Source organism: Acinonyx jubatus, chromosome B4 (assembly GCF_027475565.1).
Source record: "Acinonyx jubatus isolate Ajub_Pintada_27869175 chromosome B4, VMU_Ajub_asm_v1.0, whole genome shotgun sequence".
Classification (NCBI taxonomy): domain Eukaryota; kingdom Metazoa; phylum Chordata; class Mammalia; order Carnivora; family Felidae; genus Acinonyx; species Acinonyx jubatus.
In genome coordinates this window covers 131,326,240-131,346,475 of record NC_069387.1, presented here as the reverse complement: position 1 = coordinate 131,346,475, position 20,236 = coordinate 131,326,240, and the positions used below count along the sequence as shown (strand labels likewise).

At 38.1% G+C, this 20,236-nt stretch overlaps 1 protein-coding gene across 5 annotated transcripts in view; it reads left to right on the top strand.

Annotated features, from left to right (window-relative positions):
- Window positions 1-20,236, top strand: part of MRTFA (myocardin related transcription factor A) — a 210,282-nt gene that overhangs the window by 70,564 nt on the left and 119,482 nt on the right. For all 5 annotated transcript variants that reach the window (XM_053226838.1, XM_053226840.1, XM_027070651.2 and 2 more), the window contains exon 3: window positions 19,243-19,504. In XM_053226838.1, coding sequence (XP_053082813.1) covers window positions 19,243-19,504 — 262 coding nt within the window. The remainder of the gene's footprint in view (window positions 1-19,242; window positions 19,505-20,236) is intronic.

The following is a 20,236-nucleotide window of genomic DNA, read 5'->3' as shown; positions in this document are numbered from 1 at the left end:
TTAGCCTTTATCTTATTGATGTGATGTATCATGTTGATTATTTTACAAATCTTGAGCCACCCTTGCATCCTGAGAATAAAGCAAATGCACACAGAACATTCTCCAGAATAGATCACATATTGAACCACAAAACAAGTCTTAGCAAATTAAAAAATAATTGAAGTCATACTATGCATGTTTCCTGACCACAAGGCTATGAAACTAGAAATCAAGCACAAGATGAAATCTGGAAAGAGCACAAATACACAGAGGTTAAACAACATTTTACTAAACAATGAGATGGACAACCAAGAAATCAAAGAAGAAATCAGGGGTGCTTGGGTGGCTCAGTTGGTTGAACTGAGCCCCTGACTTCAGCTCAGATCATGATCTCATGGTTTGTGAGTTCAAGCCCCATGTGGGCTTACTGCTGTCAGCACAGAGCCTGCTTTGGATCCTTTGTCTCCCTCTCTCTCTGCCCCTCCCCCACTTGTGTCTTCTCTCTTTCTCTCTCAAAAATAAATAAAACATTTTAAAAAGGAAGAAATAAAAAATTACATAGAAACAAATGAAAATGAAAACACAGTGTTCCCATGTTAACTAACTAGAATTTATTTATTTATTTATTTTTTTAAATTTTTTTCAATGTTTATTTTTATTTTTGAGACAGAGAGAGACAGAGCATGAATGGGAGAGGGTCAGAGAGAGAGGGAGACACAGAATCTGAAGCAGGCTCCAGGCTCTGAGCTGTCAGCACAGAGCCTGACGTGGGGCTCAAACTCACGGACCGTGAGATCATGACCTGAGCCGAAGTCGGACGCTTAACCGACTGAGCCACCCAGGCGCCCCACTAACTAGAATTTATTTTATTTTTTATTTATTTATTTATTTATTATTTTTTTCCAACGTTTATTTATTTTTGGGACAGAGAGAGACAGAGCATGAACGGGGGAGGGGCACAGAGAGAGGGAGAATCAGAAACAGGCTCCAGGCTCCAGGCTCTGAGCCATCAGCCCAGAGCCCGATGCGGGGCTTGAACTCATGGACTGCAAGATCGTGACCTGGCTGAAGTCGGATGCTTAACCAACTGCGCCACCCAGGCGCCCCTGGAATTTAAATAAAAACTTGTAAAAGAAAAAAGAAAACACAGTGGTCCTATATCTTTGAAATGCAGCAAAAGTGGTTTTAAGAGTGAAGTTTGTAACAATACAAGCCTACCTCAAGAAGCAAGAAAAATCTCATGTAAACAACTTACCTTTACACCTAAAGGAGCTAGAAAAAGAAGAACAAGCAAAACCCAAACCCAGCAAAAGGAAGGAAATAATAAAGATAAGAGAAGAAATAAATGATATAGTAATTAAAAAACACAATAGAACAGATCAGTGAAACCAGGAGCTAGTTCTTTGAAAAGATTAACAAAATTGATAAACCTCTAACTAGACTCATCAAAAAAAACAAAAAAAAAAGAGAGAGAGAAAGGACCTCAATAAAGAAAGTCACTAGTGAAAGAGGAGAAATAATGACCGACATCATAGAAAAGCAAACAATTATAAGAGAATATTATGATGAAAATCTATATGCCAAAAAATTGGACAACTTAGAAGAAATGGATAAATACTTAGAAACATGTAACCTACCAAAACTAAAGCAGGAAGAAATAGAATATGTGAACAGACCAATTACCAGCAATGAAATCAAATCAGTAATGAAAAACTCCCAAAAAACAAAAGTCCAGGACCAGACGGCTTCCCAGGTGAATTCTACCAAACATTTAAAGAGTTAATACCTATTTTTCTCAAACTATTCCAAAAAATAAAAGAGGAAGGAAAACTTCCAGATTCATCCTGTGAGGCCAGTGTCCCCCTGATATCAAAATCAGATAAAGACACCACAAAAAAAGAACTACAGGCCAGTATCCCATGAATAGAGATGCAAAAATCTTCAACGAGATATTGGCAAACCGAATCCAACAATACATTAAAAAAAATTACATACCATGATCAAGTAGGTTCATAGGCTTTGAATGGTAGAGCTCCAGTCTCATTTCCATTTGGCAGCCACTGCACTCCAAAGTGCAGTGGTTCACTCTTTCTACTCTATAAGGCTTTGAAGTAAGAGTCTTTTAGTCAATTTAGATTGCCGGCCACAGGAAAGAGATGTATTAACATAGATATATTCCTTTATATCTCTGCTTACTGACTGATTAGCTCTAGTCTGAGTTTTACCTCTCTGGTATAATTTTGTTGGAAGTTTCTAGAAGCAGGCAACACATATGACATTCTGAATTTTTCCTACTGTTTCCCTTAAAACAATAGCATTCCAATATAGTCAGGCAGTGGTTTAACTAGGTGTTTTGCCACTGCATAACAATGATCATTAGCTTTTCAGTCTGCAGTTTTGAGTGCTCACCACTTACTATTTTATAAGCATTGACACGTTATATTGTTTCTCATGAAACATTTTACTTATGGCACCATATTCTGTATTAGGATTATATTCAACCATTTGTGACCTTCAAAAGTAAAATAATAGTGGCTTTAAACATGACACGAATTTATTATTTTTTTTGGAAAAGAAGTACTGTGTGATGGGCAACCTAGGGCAGCTGTGGTGCTCTACAATGTCAGGGAACCATTTCCTTTCTATTTTTGTTGCCTTATCATTTACAACATGTGACTTCTTTCTCATGATCTAATATGGCTGCTTGCACTTCAGCACCTCATCCACATTCCAGCCAGAAGGAAGGAGGAGGGTCCAAAGAGTAATGTACCCAGTTTCTTTAAGGACATTTCCTGGAAATCACACTTAATACTTTTACTCATGTCCCATTGGGTTGAATTCAGCCCCATGGCTGTACCTGGCTGCAGGAGAGGGTGGGACATGCAGTCTTTATTAAGGCATGCACTTAGCTAAAGCTAAGGTATTCTGTTACTAAGGACGAAGGGGAAAGTGGATATTGGGCAACAACCTCCAGTGCCTGCCACAATGGTCCACGTGAGGTTCTTTTACTTCCTGCTCATGGGTAGTCGCTGATACTTACAAATGCTCATAATTCTCTTCCCATTGTATTCTTTTCATGCCATCTAAGACTTCTGAGTTGTTACATTCAGATGCTTTCTTGTCTTTGAGATCTAGATCATCGGTGTGCTTCCTTTCTCTTTGATTTAGAACCTTGCTATTTTAAGATATGTCACCAACAAGATATTTGAAGGTTTTCAGCCGGTGTACATTTTACCTTTTCTTTTTTTGCTGCCCACATCATGCTTTTTGCCTGCACAGATGCCTTCAAATATGCTGTGCTGACTGCTGACTGCTGCTGCTATGTGTCTTAGCATTTTATAAATTCCCCAATAATTGCTCTTACATGTAGTTGTAATATGGAAACTCCTGAAGTGCTTTGGAGAACACTTCTGTTATTTGCTTTGTTTGGGAAATGAATCTCTTTGTGTCTCCTCTCTCTCCTTAATTTTAAAGCTCTAAATATCTTTTCTGTAGTTAAAATTGTTCTTAGTTATGTTTTACACTTTACTGTGTCAGAAACACTTGTGTTTTTATTTAAATTGCTGAGATTCATTATGTTTCCAGAGATTCTACCTTGATTGAAATCTTTCAACAACTGTGAGAATCTAAAAATGTATTTTTAGGGGCACCTGGGTGGCTTGGTTGGTTAAACATCCAGCTCTTGATTTCGGCTCAGGTCATGTTTTCACAGTTGATGAGATCAAGCCCCACATCGGGCTCTGTGCTGACAGCACAGAGTCTCCTTGGAATTCTCTCTCCCTCTCTCTGACCCTCCCCCTCACAAACAAACAAGCAAACTAACTAAAAACAATGTATATTTAAACACAAGCTGTGCACCATATACCATGAACATAATGTAATGAGGCAGTGCTTTTGTATGGTAACTGATCTTGCCAGAGTAGATTCATTTACTAAGTTTGCTTTTATAATTATTCAGAAGAATAACTGATGAGTTATTATCATATAACTCTGGTGATATACCCTGGTGTTTGAGCTCTAATGCTGCAGTACTATCATAGGTACGTGCATTATTCTGCGACTCCCTCATCGTAACACCAGTAGGTGCCCAGGAGCTGTAGCCTGGCCTTTTCTGCCTGATCATAGACATGCTAGTCTTGAGGCTACATTTTCCATGAGTGAGGGTTGCTGTGTTTGGATGTTCCTAAAAACTGCAGCAGTGTCTGGATTTTTTCTTTTCTATGACAAGATATTTCAATTCCATTGTTAAAAAATATTTGCTAAAGAGTTCAGGAAAATATTCATGGCTCTTTTTATAAAGAGAGAGCATATTAATATGTAGGGAGAGAGTACATCAGAAACCTAAGGATATGAGGCTCTGGCACTGGAAAATAGGGCTTCTCTTCAAACGCTGTATTGTAGTGTGGAAACAAAGCACAGTACTGTAAATGTCTTTCCTTCCCCCCAACTGCTGCCTGTCTTCATCCTAGGTGAGGTTTGTCTCAACACGTTTTTCATTCCAAAGTTAGTATGTTCAAAAATAACTAGAGTTGACCCTTGAAACAGCATGGGTTGTACTGTGCGAATCCACTCACATGTGGGTTTATTTTGATAAATACAGTATAGTATTGTAAATGTATTTGCCTTATGATTTTCATAATACTTTCTGTAGTTTACCTTATTGTGAGAGTGTAGTATGTAATACCTATAGTACACAAAATATGTGTTAATCAACTGTTTTATCAGGAAGGCTTCTCATTAGCAGGCTGTTAGTAGCTAAGTTTTTGGGAAGTCCACAGTTTTATGTGGATTTTCAACTGTGCAGGGGATGTACCCCAAGCCCCCCGCATTTGTTCAATAGTCAATTGTAGTTTTTTCCAGATTATTCCTACCTGAACAGGGTAACTATGGCAGATTTTCTGTCTTGTGGCCTGGAAATGTGTCAGGTTATCCTGGCTTACTGGAGTGTGTTTTTGGTGCAAAAGTGGAAGTGACAGAATTCCTAACTTGCGGAAAAAAAATTCCTAGCTTGTCTCATGATGGGTTACATGATGTTGGGGGTGAATGCGCAAAATATATTCAGATAATATTTAAATTTACTCAGGTCTTTTATACATAACACGTGGACTTCTAAACATCTATCATTCCTTCTCTTAAGATGCATATAATTCCACATTTAAAAATTGGAGTGCATTTGAACACCGTAACGGAGGGATTAGGGATTGTAAGGAAAGCTGTAGTGTTTATGGGCATGAGTAGAGTGCAAGGAATGTTAACAAGTCATCTTGTCAAAATAGTGCTTTCAATTTTAAGCAACCTTTTGTGGTGAAGGGGGAATTTGGGTTAGGAGTTAAAGCAGATTGTCAAATTCCTTTAAATGTTTCCAATAAAGTACCACCTGGTAGTTAAACTCTTTGTACTTCTGTTTTGTTTTTTTTTTGAAAATTTTTAAGTGTTTATTTTTGAGAGAGAGAGAGAGAGTGAGAGAGAGAAGGGGAGGGGCAGAGAAAGAGGGAGACACAGAATCTGAAGCAGGCTCCAGGCTCGGAGCTGTCAGCACAGAGCCTGATGTGGGGCTCAAACTCGCGAACCATGAGATCATGATCTGAGCCAAAGTCGTACGCTTAATCGACTGAGCCACCCAGGTACCCCTAAACTCTTTGTATTTCTTAGAATAACTTCTCATAAGACCCTTTAAGATAACAGGATGAGATAACAAATTTTTATTCAGAGTGATTTGCTCAAGGTCATATCAACAAATTCAGTATTATGATATATTAAGATACAGATCACATATCATAACTTGCCCCCAAAACAGAATTATTGCAGTTATTACCAGGGGACGCGGCAGAAGGGTAAATTATACCCAACTCAGAGTTAGGCAGAAGGCTAAGGTTTTCTACCCAAGAGCCAAAGTGATCTTTTAAAAACATAGATCAGTGTCATCTAGTTTTTTTTGAAGAATCTAGTTCTCTCCCACTCTGCTCTCTGGCCATGCTCCTGTTTCCTTGATGATGCCAAGCTCATTCCCACCTCCTGGGCTTTGAACTTGGCACATGCTATTTTCTCTGCATGGCTGGCTACTTTTTATCAAATTCAGGGTAGAATCAGATTGTGTAGTTATTAGGGGCATGGGTTGTGAAACCCAATTGCCTACTTTGAAGTTATGTGACTTCTTAGTGCCTTCATTTCTTCAACTGTAAAAAATTGGATGATAAAAGTAAATATCTCTTAGTGTTGTGAAGATTGAAAAAATACATATGAAGTGTCTCACTTATAGTAAGTGCTTACTAAGTGTTGGCTATTGTTCAATAAGTCTCAGCTCAGATATCACTTCTTCAGTGAGACCTTTCTTGACCATTTCATCATAATTAGCCACCCTGCCCCCTACACATAATACTTAGTTATCTGAAATTATTCCATCTTATTTTTTTATTTTTTATTTATTTAAAAAAAATTTTTTAATGTTTATTTTTGAGAGAGAGAGTGTGAGCGGGGGAAGAGCAGAGGAAGAGGGAGACACAGAATCTGAAGCAGGCTCTAGGCTCTGAGCTGTCAGCACAGAGACCAATGTGGGGCTCGAAGTCACAGATCACAAGATCATGACCTGAGCTGAGGTCAGACGCCCAACTGACTAAGCCACCCAGGTACCCCTGAAATTGTTCTATTTTATATTTATTTACTTTTTTTTTTTTTTTTGTCTCTCCCACTATAATGTTAGTTCCATGAAAGCAGGGATGTTTTCTGTCTGTTGCGCTCCCAGTACCTAGAACAGTGCCTGATCAATACATATGTCTTGAGTGAGTTAATGGAAGTTGGGCCCACCCCACAAGGTTTTCTTAGGTGACCTTAGACTGAAAGGCAATTCGTGCCACTCAATTCAGGGAAGATACTCCCATGTGTACCCAACACCAGTAGATTATGTTCGAGCCACAGATATCTAGCACAGGCGTGTCAAGAATGGTATAGAGGTCATTAGTAGAAAAAGAGTTGAACCTGGGGATAAAACACATATTCTGTTTGTCTTCTGTTTTTATTTATTTGTGTTGCTTCCAGCTGGTAAGGTCATGTCCTTTTATATAAGCCCTTGAGCTTACTTGTATCTTTAAGTTTGGGGACAGCTGGTTGTCCCTCAGCATTATAAAGTTACAGCTTTATTGAGCTTCTTCTAAAATAGTAGGAGTAGAAAGTACTGATACATAATTAGATACTCAGCTGTATATGATAATTTTAGTAGTCATAGGAATGGTCTAAGACCCAAAGTAGGCAATCTGAGACCAGGAATTCCTGAGTTACCAATGGAGTAGGTGTGATACCAGTTTATCGTTCCCTTGTATCTATACCTCTGCCTCTTTCTCTTACTCTCCTGACTTTTTTCCTTTTGTTCTCTTCCTATTTTTGCATTCTTTTCTGTTTCTCTCGGTCTACTTTCACGTCCATATTTTCCTTCTTCACGTGTACCTAATGGAAACTAAGATGTTTCTGTTATAGGTTTCTCTCACTCTCTGGAAGTAGAAGGTGAAATGGCCAAAGAAGCAGTTACCGTTAATTTACATAGGGAGTATTTTTAGCATCCCCTCCCGAAATAACCTTGCTTAGGCTCTTCTGATACCTTAGGACACATTTTGCTAATGGATGCACAAAATAAATCGAAATGAAGTACAGAAGCGCACAGACACAGTTCGAAGCTTTGACAGCTGGATGCTGACATGCCGAGTGTAGTCCCAGGAAGGAGCTTGCCAGTGCCCCTCTCGCCGCTCGGGTGTGTGCTGCCTCTACACGGCTGGCTGCAAAACAAACGCTGAGCGCTATTTTTGGTTTTCACCTTTTTTCCTAAAAGCGAAAATCCTCTTGAGATTTCTTCTGGTCAGCGAAAACAGGTATACTAATGTAGATTTTTCATAAAAGCAAGTGTCATAATGTGAACTTTTGAAAGCCGGGGATACCTTTATTTATATTTGGCTCCTGAGCCCAACACCCAAAATCAAATTCATCATCGCCTCAGATAAAATTCCTTCTCCTTTCCTCCCTATTTCTATTAGCAGAACCTCTATTTTAGCAGTCACTCTGGCTTAAAACTGTGAACTCCTATTTGGCACCTTCCTTCCCTTCACCCCCTGCAATCAGATGCAGACATTCTGTCACATATAAATTCTGTCTCATTCATCCCACATTAATTCAACAAAGATCTGAGTTCTTGCTCTGTGCCAGGTATGGTTCTGTGTTGTGTGGTGTCCCCTTCTTTATACATTTACTATCCAAATTTCAGGATCTCAACCCTTTGTACTTTGCCTAATGAAGTAGCTTCATAACTTTTTTCCCAGCCTCATGTTCCTTTTTTTTTTTTTCAATCCGGTGTTTACCCCACTGGCAGATTAATTATCTAAAGTATGATTTGTTCATGTCATTCTTTGTTTCCTAGAGTGAAACTGAGCTGGCTGGCCCAGGCTCACCTCATATAACTTTTACTTGAACCGTGTGATCTACCAAACTGGATTGCCCTTTTGGAACATAAATCTTCACTGTCTCACATCCATGTTATTGTTCATGCTGCTCTGTCTCCTGGGATAACGTGAGCCCCCTGAGGGCAGGAATTTTGTTTTATTCACTGTAGTATCTCTAGGACCCAGGACAGTACCTGGCCTGTAGTAGGTACTCAGTAGATATTTGTTGAAAGAATAAGTGAAAAATAAGTGAACCTTGTCAATCCTATTAGCTTTTTTATGGCTATGCTCAAATATTAATATTATCTCTCTCAGGAAGCCTTTTCTGATCTTCTGTGTATTTCTATTTAAACATAAATACCTATGACAGAACTTTCTTGTCTCTTTTTTTCTGTATCAATGCTGACTTTGTATGATGTGATTGCTGTGAGGATAATATTGCCAGTAAATTAACAAATATTTATTGAGTTCGTATACTTTGTCAAGTATTACATCTAGGTACTTGAGTTAAAAAGACAATGGAACACCATTTGCAACTACGTGGTTGGAACTAGAGGGTATTATGCTAAGCGAAATTAGTCAGAAAAAGACAAATATCATATGACTTCACTCATTTGAGGAATTTAAGATACCAAACAGATGAACATAAGAGAAGGGAAGCAAAAATAATATAAAAAGAGGGAAGGGGACAAAACATAAGAGACTCTTAAATATAGAGAACAAACAAAGGGTTGCTGGAGGGGTGTGTGTGGGGGGGATGGGCCAAATGGGTAAGGGGCATTGAGGAATCTACCTCTGAAATCATTGTTGAACTATTTGCTAACTAACTTGGATGTAAATTTAAAAAACGAAACAATAAATTAAAAAAAAATACACAATGGAACCAAATTCCTTTCCTCGGTAAACTTACAGTCTAGTGGAGGATCAATCCATTATAATAGTAGTAAAAGTGAGCAGTAGTAGAAGCAAGCCTGGTATCTTACAGGAGCTGAACCATAGAAAGGGGTTGGATAATAGGGAGATGGAGGTAGGTTGCGGAGGAAGAGGCAATTTTATGTAGTCACATGTAGAGAGAAGCATGACAGACACATATGGTTGGAGCAGAGGGTGCTTAAGAGAAGTAAGAAATGAAACAAGTACTCTGAACAAGTGTTCTGTTGTTACACCATTATCCATTTTGTTGGGGGAAGAGGGAAAACTTGGATGACTGTTTCCCTGTAGAATGATCAGGTGGAATTGAAAACCTGAAATGAGTAAAGGCCATAGCTTCATGGAGCTTCCTGAAAAAAATTACTTGGGAAACTTTTGTTCTTTGGAATGTCTCCACACACTTGGTTGATAGGCTGTATAAGCAATTCTCATTTGAAAATAAATTGTTCTTTTTAGAATTTGAAGGCACACTATGCTATCTCAGTTTCCAATGTTGAGGCCATTTATTATATCTCACAGTCTGTGGGTGAGGAATTTGGGCAGGGCTTAGCTTGGGGACTCTTCTATTCCACATGGTGTTAACTTGGGTCCATGTAGTGGCATTCAGCAAGTGACTGGCTGGGCTTGTCTGGTGGGACCAAGAGTGTAAATGCCTGACACCTTGGTGGTGATGTTTGGAAGGCTGGTCTCAGCTGGATCCCTATTCCTTTCGGACCTCTTTAGGTTTCTTCTTCATTTTTTAAAGGATTTTATTTTTAAGTAACCTCTATACCCATTAAGGGGGTTGAACTCATAGCCCTGAGATCAAGAGTCACATGCTCTACTGACTGAGCCAGCTAGGTGCTCCTAGATCTCTTCTTATGGTCTCTCCAGTAGAGTAGTTAGACTTCTGTATGGGGACACAGGACTCCAAGGGACCAAGGTAAAAGCTACCAGTGTTCTTTAAAGCCTATGCCTGGAACTGGCATAGCATCACTTTTGCTGTGCTCTATTGGTGAAGGCAGTCAGGCTCAGATTTAGTGGAGGGGAAATAGACCTTACCTGTCAGTGGGCCAAGTGTTAGAGAATTTACAGCCATCTTTAATTTGCCACACTACTCTTCCATGTGCCTTCTACTGTTTTTAGGTGGATGTTCTATTTTTGTTTCTTGTAGTCCATGGTTTTAGATGATTTCTATAATGAAGAGGGAGTGGAAAGGCCTTTTCTATGCTGTCCTTAGATGTCTGAGTAGTTTTTAAGATATCCAAAGATGATGGGGGCGATAGTGAGAGAGATAAGGGGCAAGACTTGATGTTTTTGATGTTTTCCTTACCTACTCTAAGACCCAGGGCAGTACCTAGTACATATATAATAAGCTCTCAGAAAATACTTGTTCTCAAATTCCTTTGTGTATAAATTAAATATATATATATATATTCCTTAAATAAAAAAATAGATAAAATATCCATCTATTTAGATAGTAAGAGTAAGATTTTGGTTTATCTACTCTATTGAAGATAAATCAAAGGAAATAAGAATCTGCCCATCTAAAAGAACGTTTGTTAATTGACTAAAAACAATTTTTATACAGAAAAGGTTTTTTTTTTTTCAGGAGAACGTATCATTTGGTTGCATAAAATGGACTTTGTCATGGGTCATAATAAAAAATCCTGTTAGTATACTCTTTTTTAGAATTAGCAGCTGTTTGCCTGAGCTCTTCGATTTCTCTAACACATTTTGTCCTGTTGCTTCTAGTTACATATGCCACTCGGCACCAGCAGAAGGCATGCAGCCCAAAATGGGGGTGGGGTGGAGAAAAGATGAGGCGGAATCAAACCAGCAAGAGAGTGAAACAGATGGGTTGTGGGAGATGACCCTGCCCCCATGTTGTTTTTGTTCTGGCTGCTACTGATCAGATGCAGATCAGCAGCCAAGAAATTGGAGTTGGTGATCCTGTGATGAAAAAGAAAGTTTGATCTTAGGCTGAGTAGAATTATAAATTTACAACACTAAAACATGATGCAGATTTTTTTCCTTTTGGTTATTTTGATTACTTTTCCTCCGACACATTTCAGAGAGTGTTTTGTTTGAGATACAACTTTTGTATTTTTCTGGATAAAAGGATACATATAATCTGAGATAAATATTGCCCTTTTAGGGGTTTTTTTCATGCAAGTTTTACAGTAAGTAAAATTTTAGGAGTGTTCAGGAATTGGTGGAGGAGACATTTTAATCCATGACTATACCTCCACATTTTTTGGATCTTGTCTCTAAATTGTCAGCATTTACCAAGACTTTCTTCTGTGGGCTGTTTAAAAATGAATAGAAAGTAGTAGGTTTGTTAGAAAAATAGATCTTCCCTATATATATATATATATGTATGTTATGCTAAATATTCTTTTCTTTTGTCAGTGCTTAATTTTGACTTTTGTTTGGCTTATTTTCTAAGGTCAAGATTGAGGAAACCTTGCTTTATGTCTTAACCAAGTCTTCACTTTGTTCTATGGAATAACCTTATTTTTTAAAAAACATAGGAATGTTATCAAACATACACAAATGTAAAGACAATAATAGTATAATGAGTCTCCAGGTACCCCATATTCAGCCTCAACAGTTACCAACATTGTGCCACTCTTATTTCATCTATCGCCCACCCCTTGGCCCATGATTTTATGGAAGAGTTTTGTGTAATATAGTTTAGTGTTAGCATTTAAAAGTTTTATTTTTTTTGTTTTAAGTAGGCTCAACACCCAGTTTGAGGCTTGAACTCATGACCCTGAGATCAAGAGGCGGATGCTGTACCAACTGAGCCAGCCAGGCACCCCTAGTTTAATATTAGCATTTTTAAAGAATATATCCTGAAACTTTTTAAGTATTTTATTATTTCTTTTTAATGTTTACTTTTATTTTTGAGATGGGGGGGGCAGAGAGAGAGGGAGACACAGAATCCAAAGCATCCAGTCTCTAAGCTGTCAGCACAAAGCCCTGACACGGGGCTCAAACCCATGAATCATGAGACCTGAGCTGAAGTTGGACACTCAACTGAGCCACTCAGGTGACCCTTAAGTATTTTATTTTTTAAGTAATATCTATACCCAACGTGTGGCTGGAACTTGTGACCTTGAAATCAAGAGTCACATGCTCTACCAACTGAGCCAGCCAAGTGCCCCCCTAAAACTTGAAATCTCTACATTAACAGATACCACTGTAGTGTGTAGTTTACCCAATAAAAATATGTGGTGTTATTTATATATATATAAATTTTAAGTGATCTCTTTAAACCCTTAATGATCCCATAAATATGGAACTTAGTTACTAAGCTAGTAAATTAATTCTGAATGGAACACTCAGTAAAACAGTTTTTCAAATAGCTTTTTCTTACGCTCCAGACTTTGACAGGCACAATCATGGTCCACGTCACTATAGAATTTGATACTCCTTTCTTTCATCTATTAAGATGTATGTGTTCTAATAATATCACTTTTTATTTTTTATTTTTTTATTATTATTATTTTTTAATGTTTTTTATTTATTTTTGAGACAGAGACAGCATGAGCAGGGGAGGGGCAGAGAGAGAGGGAGACACAGAATCTGAAGCAGGCTCCAAGCTGTCAGCACAGAGCCAGATGTGGGGCTCGAACCCACAGACTGCGAGATCATGACCTGAGCCGAAGTCAGACGCTCAACCGACTGAGCCACCCAGGCACCCATAATATCACTTTTTAAACTTAATTTTTCCCTTTAGGCCTAGCATTAGACTTTGGGTGACTTTCTCTCGGGGACCATTTTCCACAGTTTGTTTATTCATTTATGAATTTTGAGAGAGAGGGTGTGAGAAGGAGGGGCTGGGCAGAGGGAGACAGGTAGAGGGAGAGAATCTCAAGCAGACTCCATGCCCAGCTCAGAGCCTGATGTGGGTGGGGCTCAGTCCCATGACCGTGAGATCATGACCTGAGCCAAAATCAAGAGTTGGCTGCTTAGACAACTGAGACACCCAGGTGCCCCTCCATAGTTTAATTTTTTTTTTTAATGTTTATTTATTTCTGAGACAAAAAGAGAGACAGAGCATGAGTGGGGGAGGGACAGAGAGAGAGGGAGACACAGAATCCAAAGCAGGCTCCAGGCTCTGAGCTGTCAGCACAGAGCCTGATGTGGGGCTCGAACTCACAAACCGTGAGATCGTGACCTGAGCCGAACTCGGTCACTCAACTGACTGAGCCACCCAGGTGCCCCATGGTTTAATTTTTTAAATTATCATTTTCTGGAAGTACTGGTTGTATTCATTAAATGCACACCAGAATTACAGACTCCTACAGTTTAAATTCAAGCTGCTTTAGAAAAAACTTGGTATTCTGAGGGTGCCTGGGTGGTGCAGTTGGTTAAGCATCTGACTCTTGATCTCAGCTCAGGTCATGATCTCACTGTTCATGAGTTTGAGACCCGCATCCGGCTCTGTGCTGATGGTGTGGAGCCTCCTTGGGATTTTGTCTTTCCTTCTCACCGCCCCTCCTCCACTTGTGCATTCGCTCGCTCGCTCTCTCTCCCTCAATAAATAAACAAAGAAATTTAAAAAAAAGGAAAGGTTTGGTATTCTGTGATGTATCTTTGTCAAATATCATCATCGTCATCATCATCTAATTCAAAGTAATAGGGGGAAGGTTGTTCTGAGTTAAGATGAGATGTAAATTAAAGAATATTTTAGGGGTGCCTGGGTGGCTCAGTCAGTTAAGAGTCTGACTCTTGATTTTGGCTCAGGTCATGATCTCACAATTTGTGAGATCAAGCCCCGTGTTGGGCGCTGCGCTGGCAGCATGGGGCTTGTTTGGAATTCTGTCTCTCCCTCTCTCTCAAAATAAATGAACTTAAAAAAAAAAAAAGAATATTTTAAAGAGTAGTTTGTTTTTTCAGGCTCATTGAAATATATGAGTTAGCTTAGTAAGTTACTTTTTTGTGCAGAGATCTTTCCAGACCATTTTGAAATTTTTATGGTAAAATACACATAACATTAAATGTACCATCGTAACCACTTTTAAGTGTACTGTTCGGTAGTGTTAAGTAAATTCACATTGTTGTACAACAGATCTTTAGAACTTTTTTATCTTGCAAAGGACTGAGACTCTATCCCAAGCAAGTACTATTGCCAGACTATTTTTAATGAACAGATAAACTCATTTGAAATGAAAAATTTTCATTTACATAATAATATTCAGTGTGTTAGTCTCTTATGTAATCATGTAAAGAATTAATACGTTATGAGGCAGTACTTTAATTTTTCTCTTAATCTGGTAAACTGTAAAATTGCTGGCACCCTTTATATTCTGTTACCACCCCCCCCCCCCGCAAAGCACCTAAGTAGCAGAAAATTTTGCCTAGTCTCAAGTTACAGTATCACAGATAATGAGTTAAGTCTGAAATCGTGGGGCTTTGCTGTTTGGTGAAGAACTTTTTATATGATTCTAGCCTAAAAGTTTAACAGGAGTACTAAAGTACAATAAGCTTTGCTCGTTCCTGCCCTTGACTCGTACACATTATTTTTAATGTTCTGTATCTTTTGCGCATTCTTCCTTGTACCATTCAGATTTTTCTCAAGACCTGCCTGTCTTGGTCCCCAGATTATCTTTAGGTATCTTTCATTTGCTTCTGTCTTTGTTCAGACAAGTATGTATGTATTTTTTAAATTACTTTATTTATTTATTTATTTTTAAGTAAACTCTACCCCCAGTGTGGGGCTTGGACTCATGACCCCAAGGTCAAGAGTCTCACGCTCTGCTGACTGAGCCAGCCAGGTTCCCCCAGCAAGTATTTATTGAGTGCCAATTAAGATGCAAATACTATTTCACAGGGTCTGTCTACTGAATACAGTTATTACCATCTCAGCCAAATTTCATAGTTTTCTAGTATAAGGTGTGAACTCTTAATCAGGAATGATTTCACAACTTTCTTTCCCCTGTTTTATTGAGATATAATTGACGTGCAGCACTATAGAAGTTTAAGGTGTACAGCATGACTTGACTCACATATACTGTGAAATGATGACCACCATTTAGTTTAAACATCCATCATCTCTTACAGATATAACAAAGAAAAATGTGGTTTTTTCACTGTGATGAGAACTTTTAGGATTTACTCTCTTAACGACTTTTAAATATGCCACACAGCAGTGTTAACTGTAGTCCTCATGTTGTATATTACATCCCCAGTACTTATTTATCTTTAACTGGAAGTTTGTACCTTTTGACTACCTTCATCCAGTTTCCCCACCTCCCACCCCCTGTCTCGTAACCATAAATCTCAGCGAGATCATACAGTATTTGTCTTCCTCTCTCTGACTTATTTCACTTAGTGTAATGCCCTTGAGGTTCATTCATGCTGTCACAAATGGCAGGATTTCCTTCTTTTCTTATGGCTGAATAATATTTTATTGTATATTAACAATTGCTTATATAAAGCATGTTGCTGTATGTGAAGCTACTTTTCCTAGGTCTTAGGCTGAAGTTATAATACTGCCCTCCTCCTACTTTCCTTTAGGACTCATTTACGAGTTTTTGTTATTTTAAAAACACACATTTCAGTGTGTCATCATCCATGTGCACATGAGTGTGTATGTGCGTGTGTGCATATGTATCAGGGTGGGGGAGGGTATCAAGGACTGCTGTCCTAAGGAGTTTAGATCTCAAAGGATCCTTGATTCATAAAATTGAATCTTTTTAGTATGAAAAGGCTGCTGTTAAGGAAAGCAAACATGCTCTTTCAGAGTTCATGAAGTACTGAGCCAGATGGATTAATCATGTGTAACAATTTTTTCCCTAGTACACAGAGACAAAACACAGCTTAAATGGTTAAGTCATAGGCAAGATGGGAAAAAATTCTTTTGAAGGTTAGATTCTGGATTTTCTTAGACATTTGTTGTTTTGTAATTCCTAAAATTATTCAACCCTCCCCCCAAATCCTTCTCCATTGTTTGCCCATACTACCTTTTAGAATATTAAGCTCCTAGTATTGAGTTCCTAACTTTTTTCTTTTGAACTTGCCTCAGTTAAGACTTCTTCCAGCCTTTTTGGAGTAGAGGGTCTTTCTTAGTATCTTCATTCTTCTTAATTTCAACCCCCCATCTTAATTGCTCTTATCTGGATCTTTTCCAATCCATTTTACATTTTATGAAGTGTATCAATCAGAACTATGACCATGTTTAGTCACACTATAGCCTTACATGAAGATAGAATGTGATGGTCTTTTTATTTTTTAGTTTTCAATGCCTTTCTTCATTTCATAGTTTTTCAGTATTTTGTTGTTGATTTCCTTATCTCCAAATTAAAGTGCTCACTAAAGTTTGCAGGGAATTCCTAGGTCCTTCTTCTAGATTAAGAACTGTAGCTTTTTCATTATACAAGCAACATATATATGTTTTAGAGAAAATTTGGAAACCAAAGAAAGTAAAAAGAAAAAATGTTCAGAGTCTGATCAAATAAAACCCATTTTGTGTTTTTGGTATAGTATTTTTATAAATGAAAATACATTTTTGTATCTTTCTTAAAGATGCTTAGATAAGCATTTTCCACACATTAAACTCTTTATAAAAATTATTCTCAATAACTACATAGTAGGATTCAGTGAATGAGTATATTCCTAATTCACCTAACCATTAATCCATGCTATGAAAAATATTTTCTTGTTATAATGTTTTCTTTGTCATTTTTAAAGATCTTGTTCTTATTTTGCCAGGTGTTTTATTTTTAATATCCCATTTCTGGGTATTATGATTAAATAAATATGTACGTTCAAATATTCGGGTAAATATCCATCAAACATACATCTCTATGTTTATGTTTTTTTATGGACTCTAATGGCTTAGGAATTTTTTTTTTACAGTAAACTCTATGCTCAACGTGGGGCTTGAACTCATGATCCCAAAGTCAATAGTTGCGGGCTCTACCAGCTGAGCTAGCCAGGTGCCCTGGGAATTATTTTCTTAAAAAAAAATGTTCTACCCCAGATTATGTCGGTACAGTATAGTACTTTTAATACCTTTTGGATATTCATGAAAGTGTTAGTTCTCAAGGTACTTCTCCTTGGGAGTTGGAGGGTAACATTTCTTCCATAACTATTTCTCCTTCGCCACTATTTCCTTTTATCCCATTACACATCATGTGTGCTGCTTTTATTTTAATTTTATGTTGTCCTCCTGAGTGATGTAGTTGAGGACAGTATCAGACTTGAAATTACGTGTATTGTGTGAGCATACTAAATATTAAAATTAAAAATGATGCTGGCTAGGGCTTTATCAATTTTGTTAATTCTTTCAAAGAACCAGCTTCTGGTTTCATGGATCTGTTCTACTGTTTTGTTTTTTTTTTTTGGTTTTGATAGCATTGATTTCTGCTCTAACCTTTATTATTTCCTGTCTTCTGCTGGTTTGGCTTTTATTTGCCATTCTTTTTCCAGCTTTTTAAGGTGTAAGGTTAGGTTGTGTATCTGTGACCTTTCTTCCTTCTTTAGGAAGGCCTGGATTGCTATATACTTCCCTCCACCTTTGCTGCATCCCAGAGGTTTGGGGCTGTGGCGTTATCATTTTCATTGGCTTCCATGTACTTTTTAATTTCCTCTTTAACTTCTTGGTTAGTCCATTCATTCTTTAGTAGGATGTTCTTTAGTCTCCAAGTATTTGTTACCTTTCCACATTTTTTCTTATGGTTGATTTTGAATTTCATAGTGTTGTGGTCTGAAAATATGCATGGTACGATCTTGATCTTTTTGTACTTACTGAGGTCTGATTTGTGTCCCAGTATGTGATCTATTCTGGAGAATGTTCCATGTTCACTGGAGAGGAATGTGTATTCTGCTGCTTTAGGATGAAATGTTCTGAGTATATCTGTTAAGTCCATCTGGTCCAGTGTGTCATTCAAAGCCATTGTTTCCTTGTTGATTTTCTGATTAGAGGATCTGTCCATTGTTGTAAGTGGGGTGTTGAAGTCCCCTACTATTGTGGTATTATTATCAATGAGTTTCTTTCTGTTTGTGATTAATTGATTTATATATCTGGGTGCTTCCTTCCACATTTGGGGCATAAATGTTTACAATTGTTAGATCTTCTTGGTGGATAGACCCCTTGATTATGATATAATGCCCTTTTTCATCTCTTGTTGCAGTCTTTATTTTAAAGTCTAGATTGTTTGATACAAGTACGGCTACTCTGGCTTTCTTTTGGTCACCATTAGCATGATAGATGGTTCTCCATCCCCTTACTTTCAATCTGAAGGTGTCTTTAGGTCTAAAGTGGGCTGTTTCGAAGGGACACATGCACCCCAATGTTTATAGCAGCACTATCAACAATAGCCAAAGTATGGAAAGAGCCCAAATGTCCATCGATGAATGAATAGATAAAGAGGATGCGGTGTATATATACAATGGAGTATTACTGGGCAATCAAAAAGAATGAAATCTTGCCATTTGCAACTATGTGGATGGAATTAGAACGTATTATGCTAAGCGAAATTAGAGAAAGACAAATATATGACTTCACTCATATGAGGACTTTAAGGTACAAAACAGATGCACATAAGGGAAGGGAAGCAAAAATAATGTAAAAATAGGGAGGGGGACAAAACATAAGAGAGTCTTAAATATAGAGAATAAACAGAGGGTTGCTAGAGGGGTTGTGGGAGGGGAGATGGGCTAAACGGGGAAGGGGCTTAAGGAATCTACTCCTGAAATCATTGCTGCACCATGTGCTAACTAACTAACAGGATGCAAATTATAAAAAATAAATAAGCTGTAGAAAGTAAAAAAGAAAAACATGATGCTGGCTTACTTTACAAAAAATATTTAAGATTAATGGTAGCTTGCCAGTAATATAATTTAGAATGGTATTCAGTAGAATAGTCTGTCTCTCCACAGTGACATATAAACTTTTTGTCTCCACTTCCATTTCCAGGTTGCCATCACGAAAGCCAAAGTGGATTTCTCCAGTGTAGTGTGCCTGCCCCCTTCCGTCATTGCTGTGAATGGGCTGGACGGAGGAGGGGCTGGCGAAAATGATGATGAACCGGTGCTGGTATCCCTGTCTGCGGCCCCCAGCCCCCAGAGCGAAGCTGTTGCCAATGAACTGCAGGAGCTCTCCTTGCAGCCCGAGCTGACCCTAGGCCTTCACCCTGGCAGGAATCCCAATTTGCCTCCACTTAGTGAGCGGAAGAATGGTGAGTATATATGGAATTATTACATTGCCTAATTTGAACCAGGGTCTTCACGTTTATGTTAAAGATCATTACTCTACTTCATGTCTCTTGAAAGTTTCTTATAATCTTACTATTTTCTGTAAAATAGAGAAATGGTAAGTTTAGGTAATCATTATAAACCCAACATTTCCTGCCTGGGTTATTAAAACTGCTTTCTAATTTGTCTTTCTACTTCTCTGCTTCTCCCTCCCAACCTCTTCCATAAATTCATTAATTTAGCAAATATTTATTGAATATCACTATGTCATAAAACTATGCTAAGATTAGGGATTAAATGATAAATAAGCCTCTGTCATTAGGAAACGTATTCCTATACCTTGTCAGAGTAATCTTTTAGACCTCCCTAGCTTAATACTTTTCAGTGACTGCCCTATAGGATAAAAACAAAAGTATGTTTTACAAGGCTTGCAGGATCTGGTCTCTTTCTGTTTTGTTAGCTTCTTCTCTTATCATCCCCTTATTCCTAGTCTTTGCTCCAACTATTAAGTATTTTTAACACGATTTACAAACCTTGCACTCTTGCTTCAAACTTTTGTTAATTAAAAAAAATTATAGGGGTGTCTGAGTGGCTCTGTCAGTTGAGCATCTGACTCTTGATTTTGGCTCAGGTCATGATCTCACGGTTCATGGGTTTGAGCCCCATGTCGGGCTCTACACTGACCATGAGGAGCCTGCTTGGGATTCTCTTCTCCC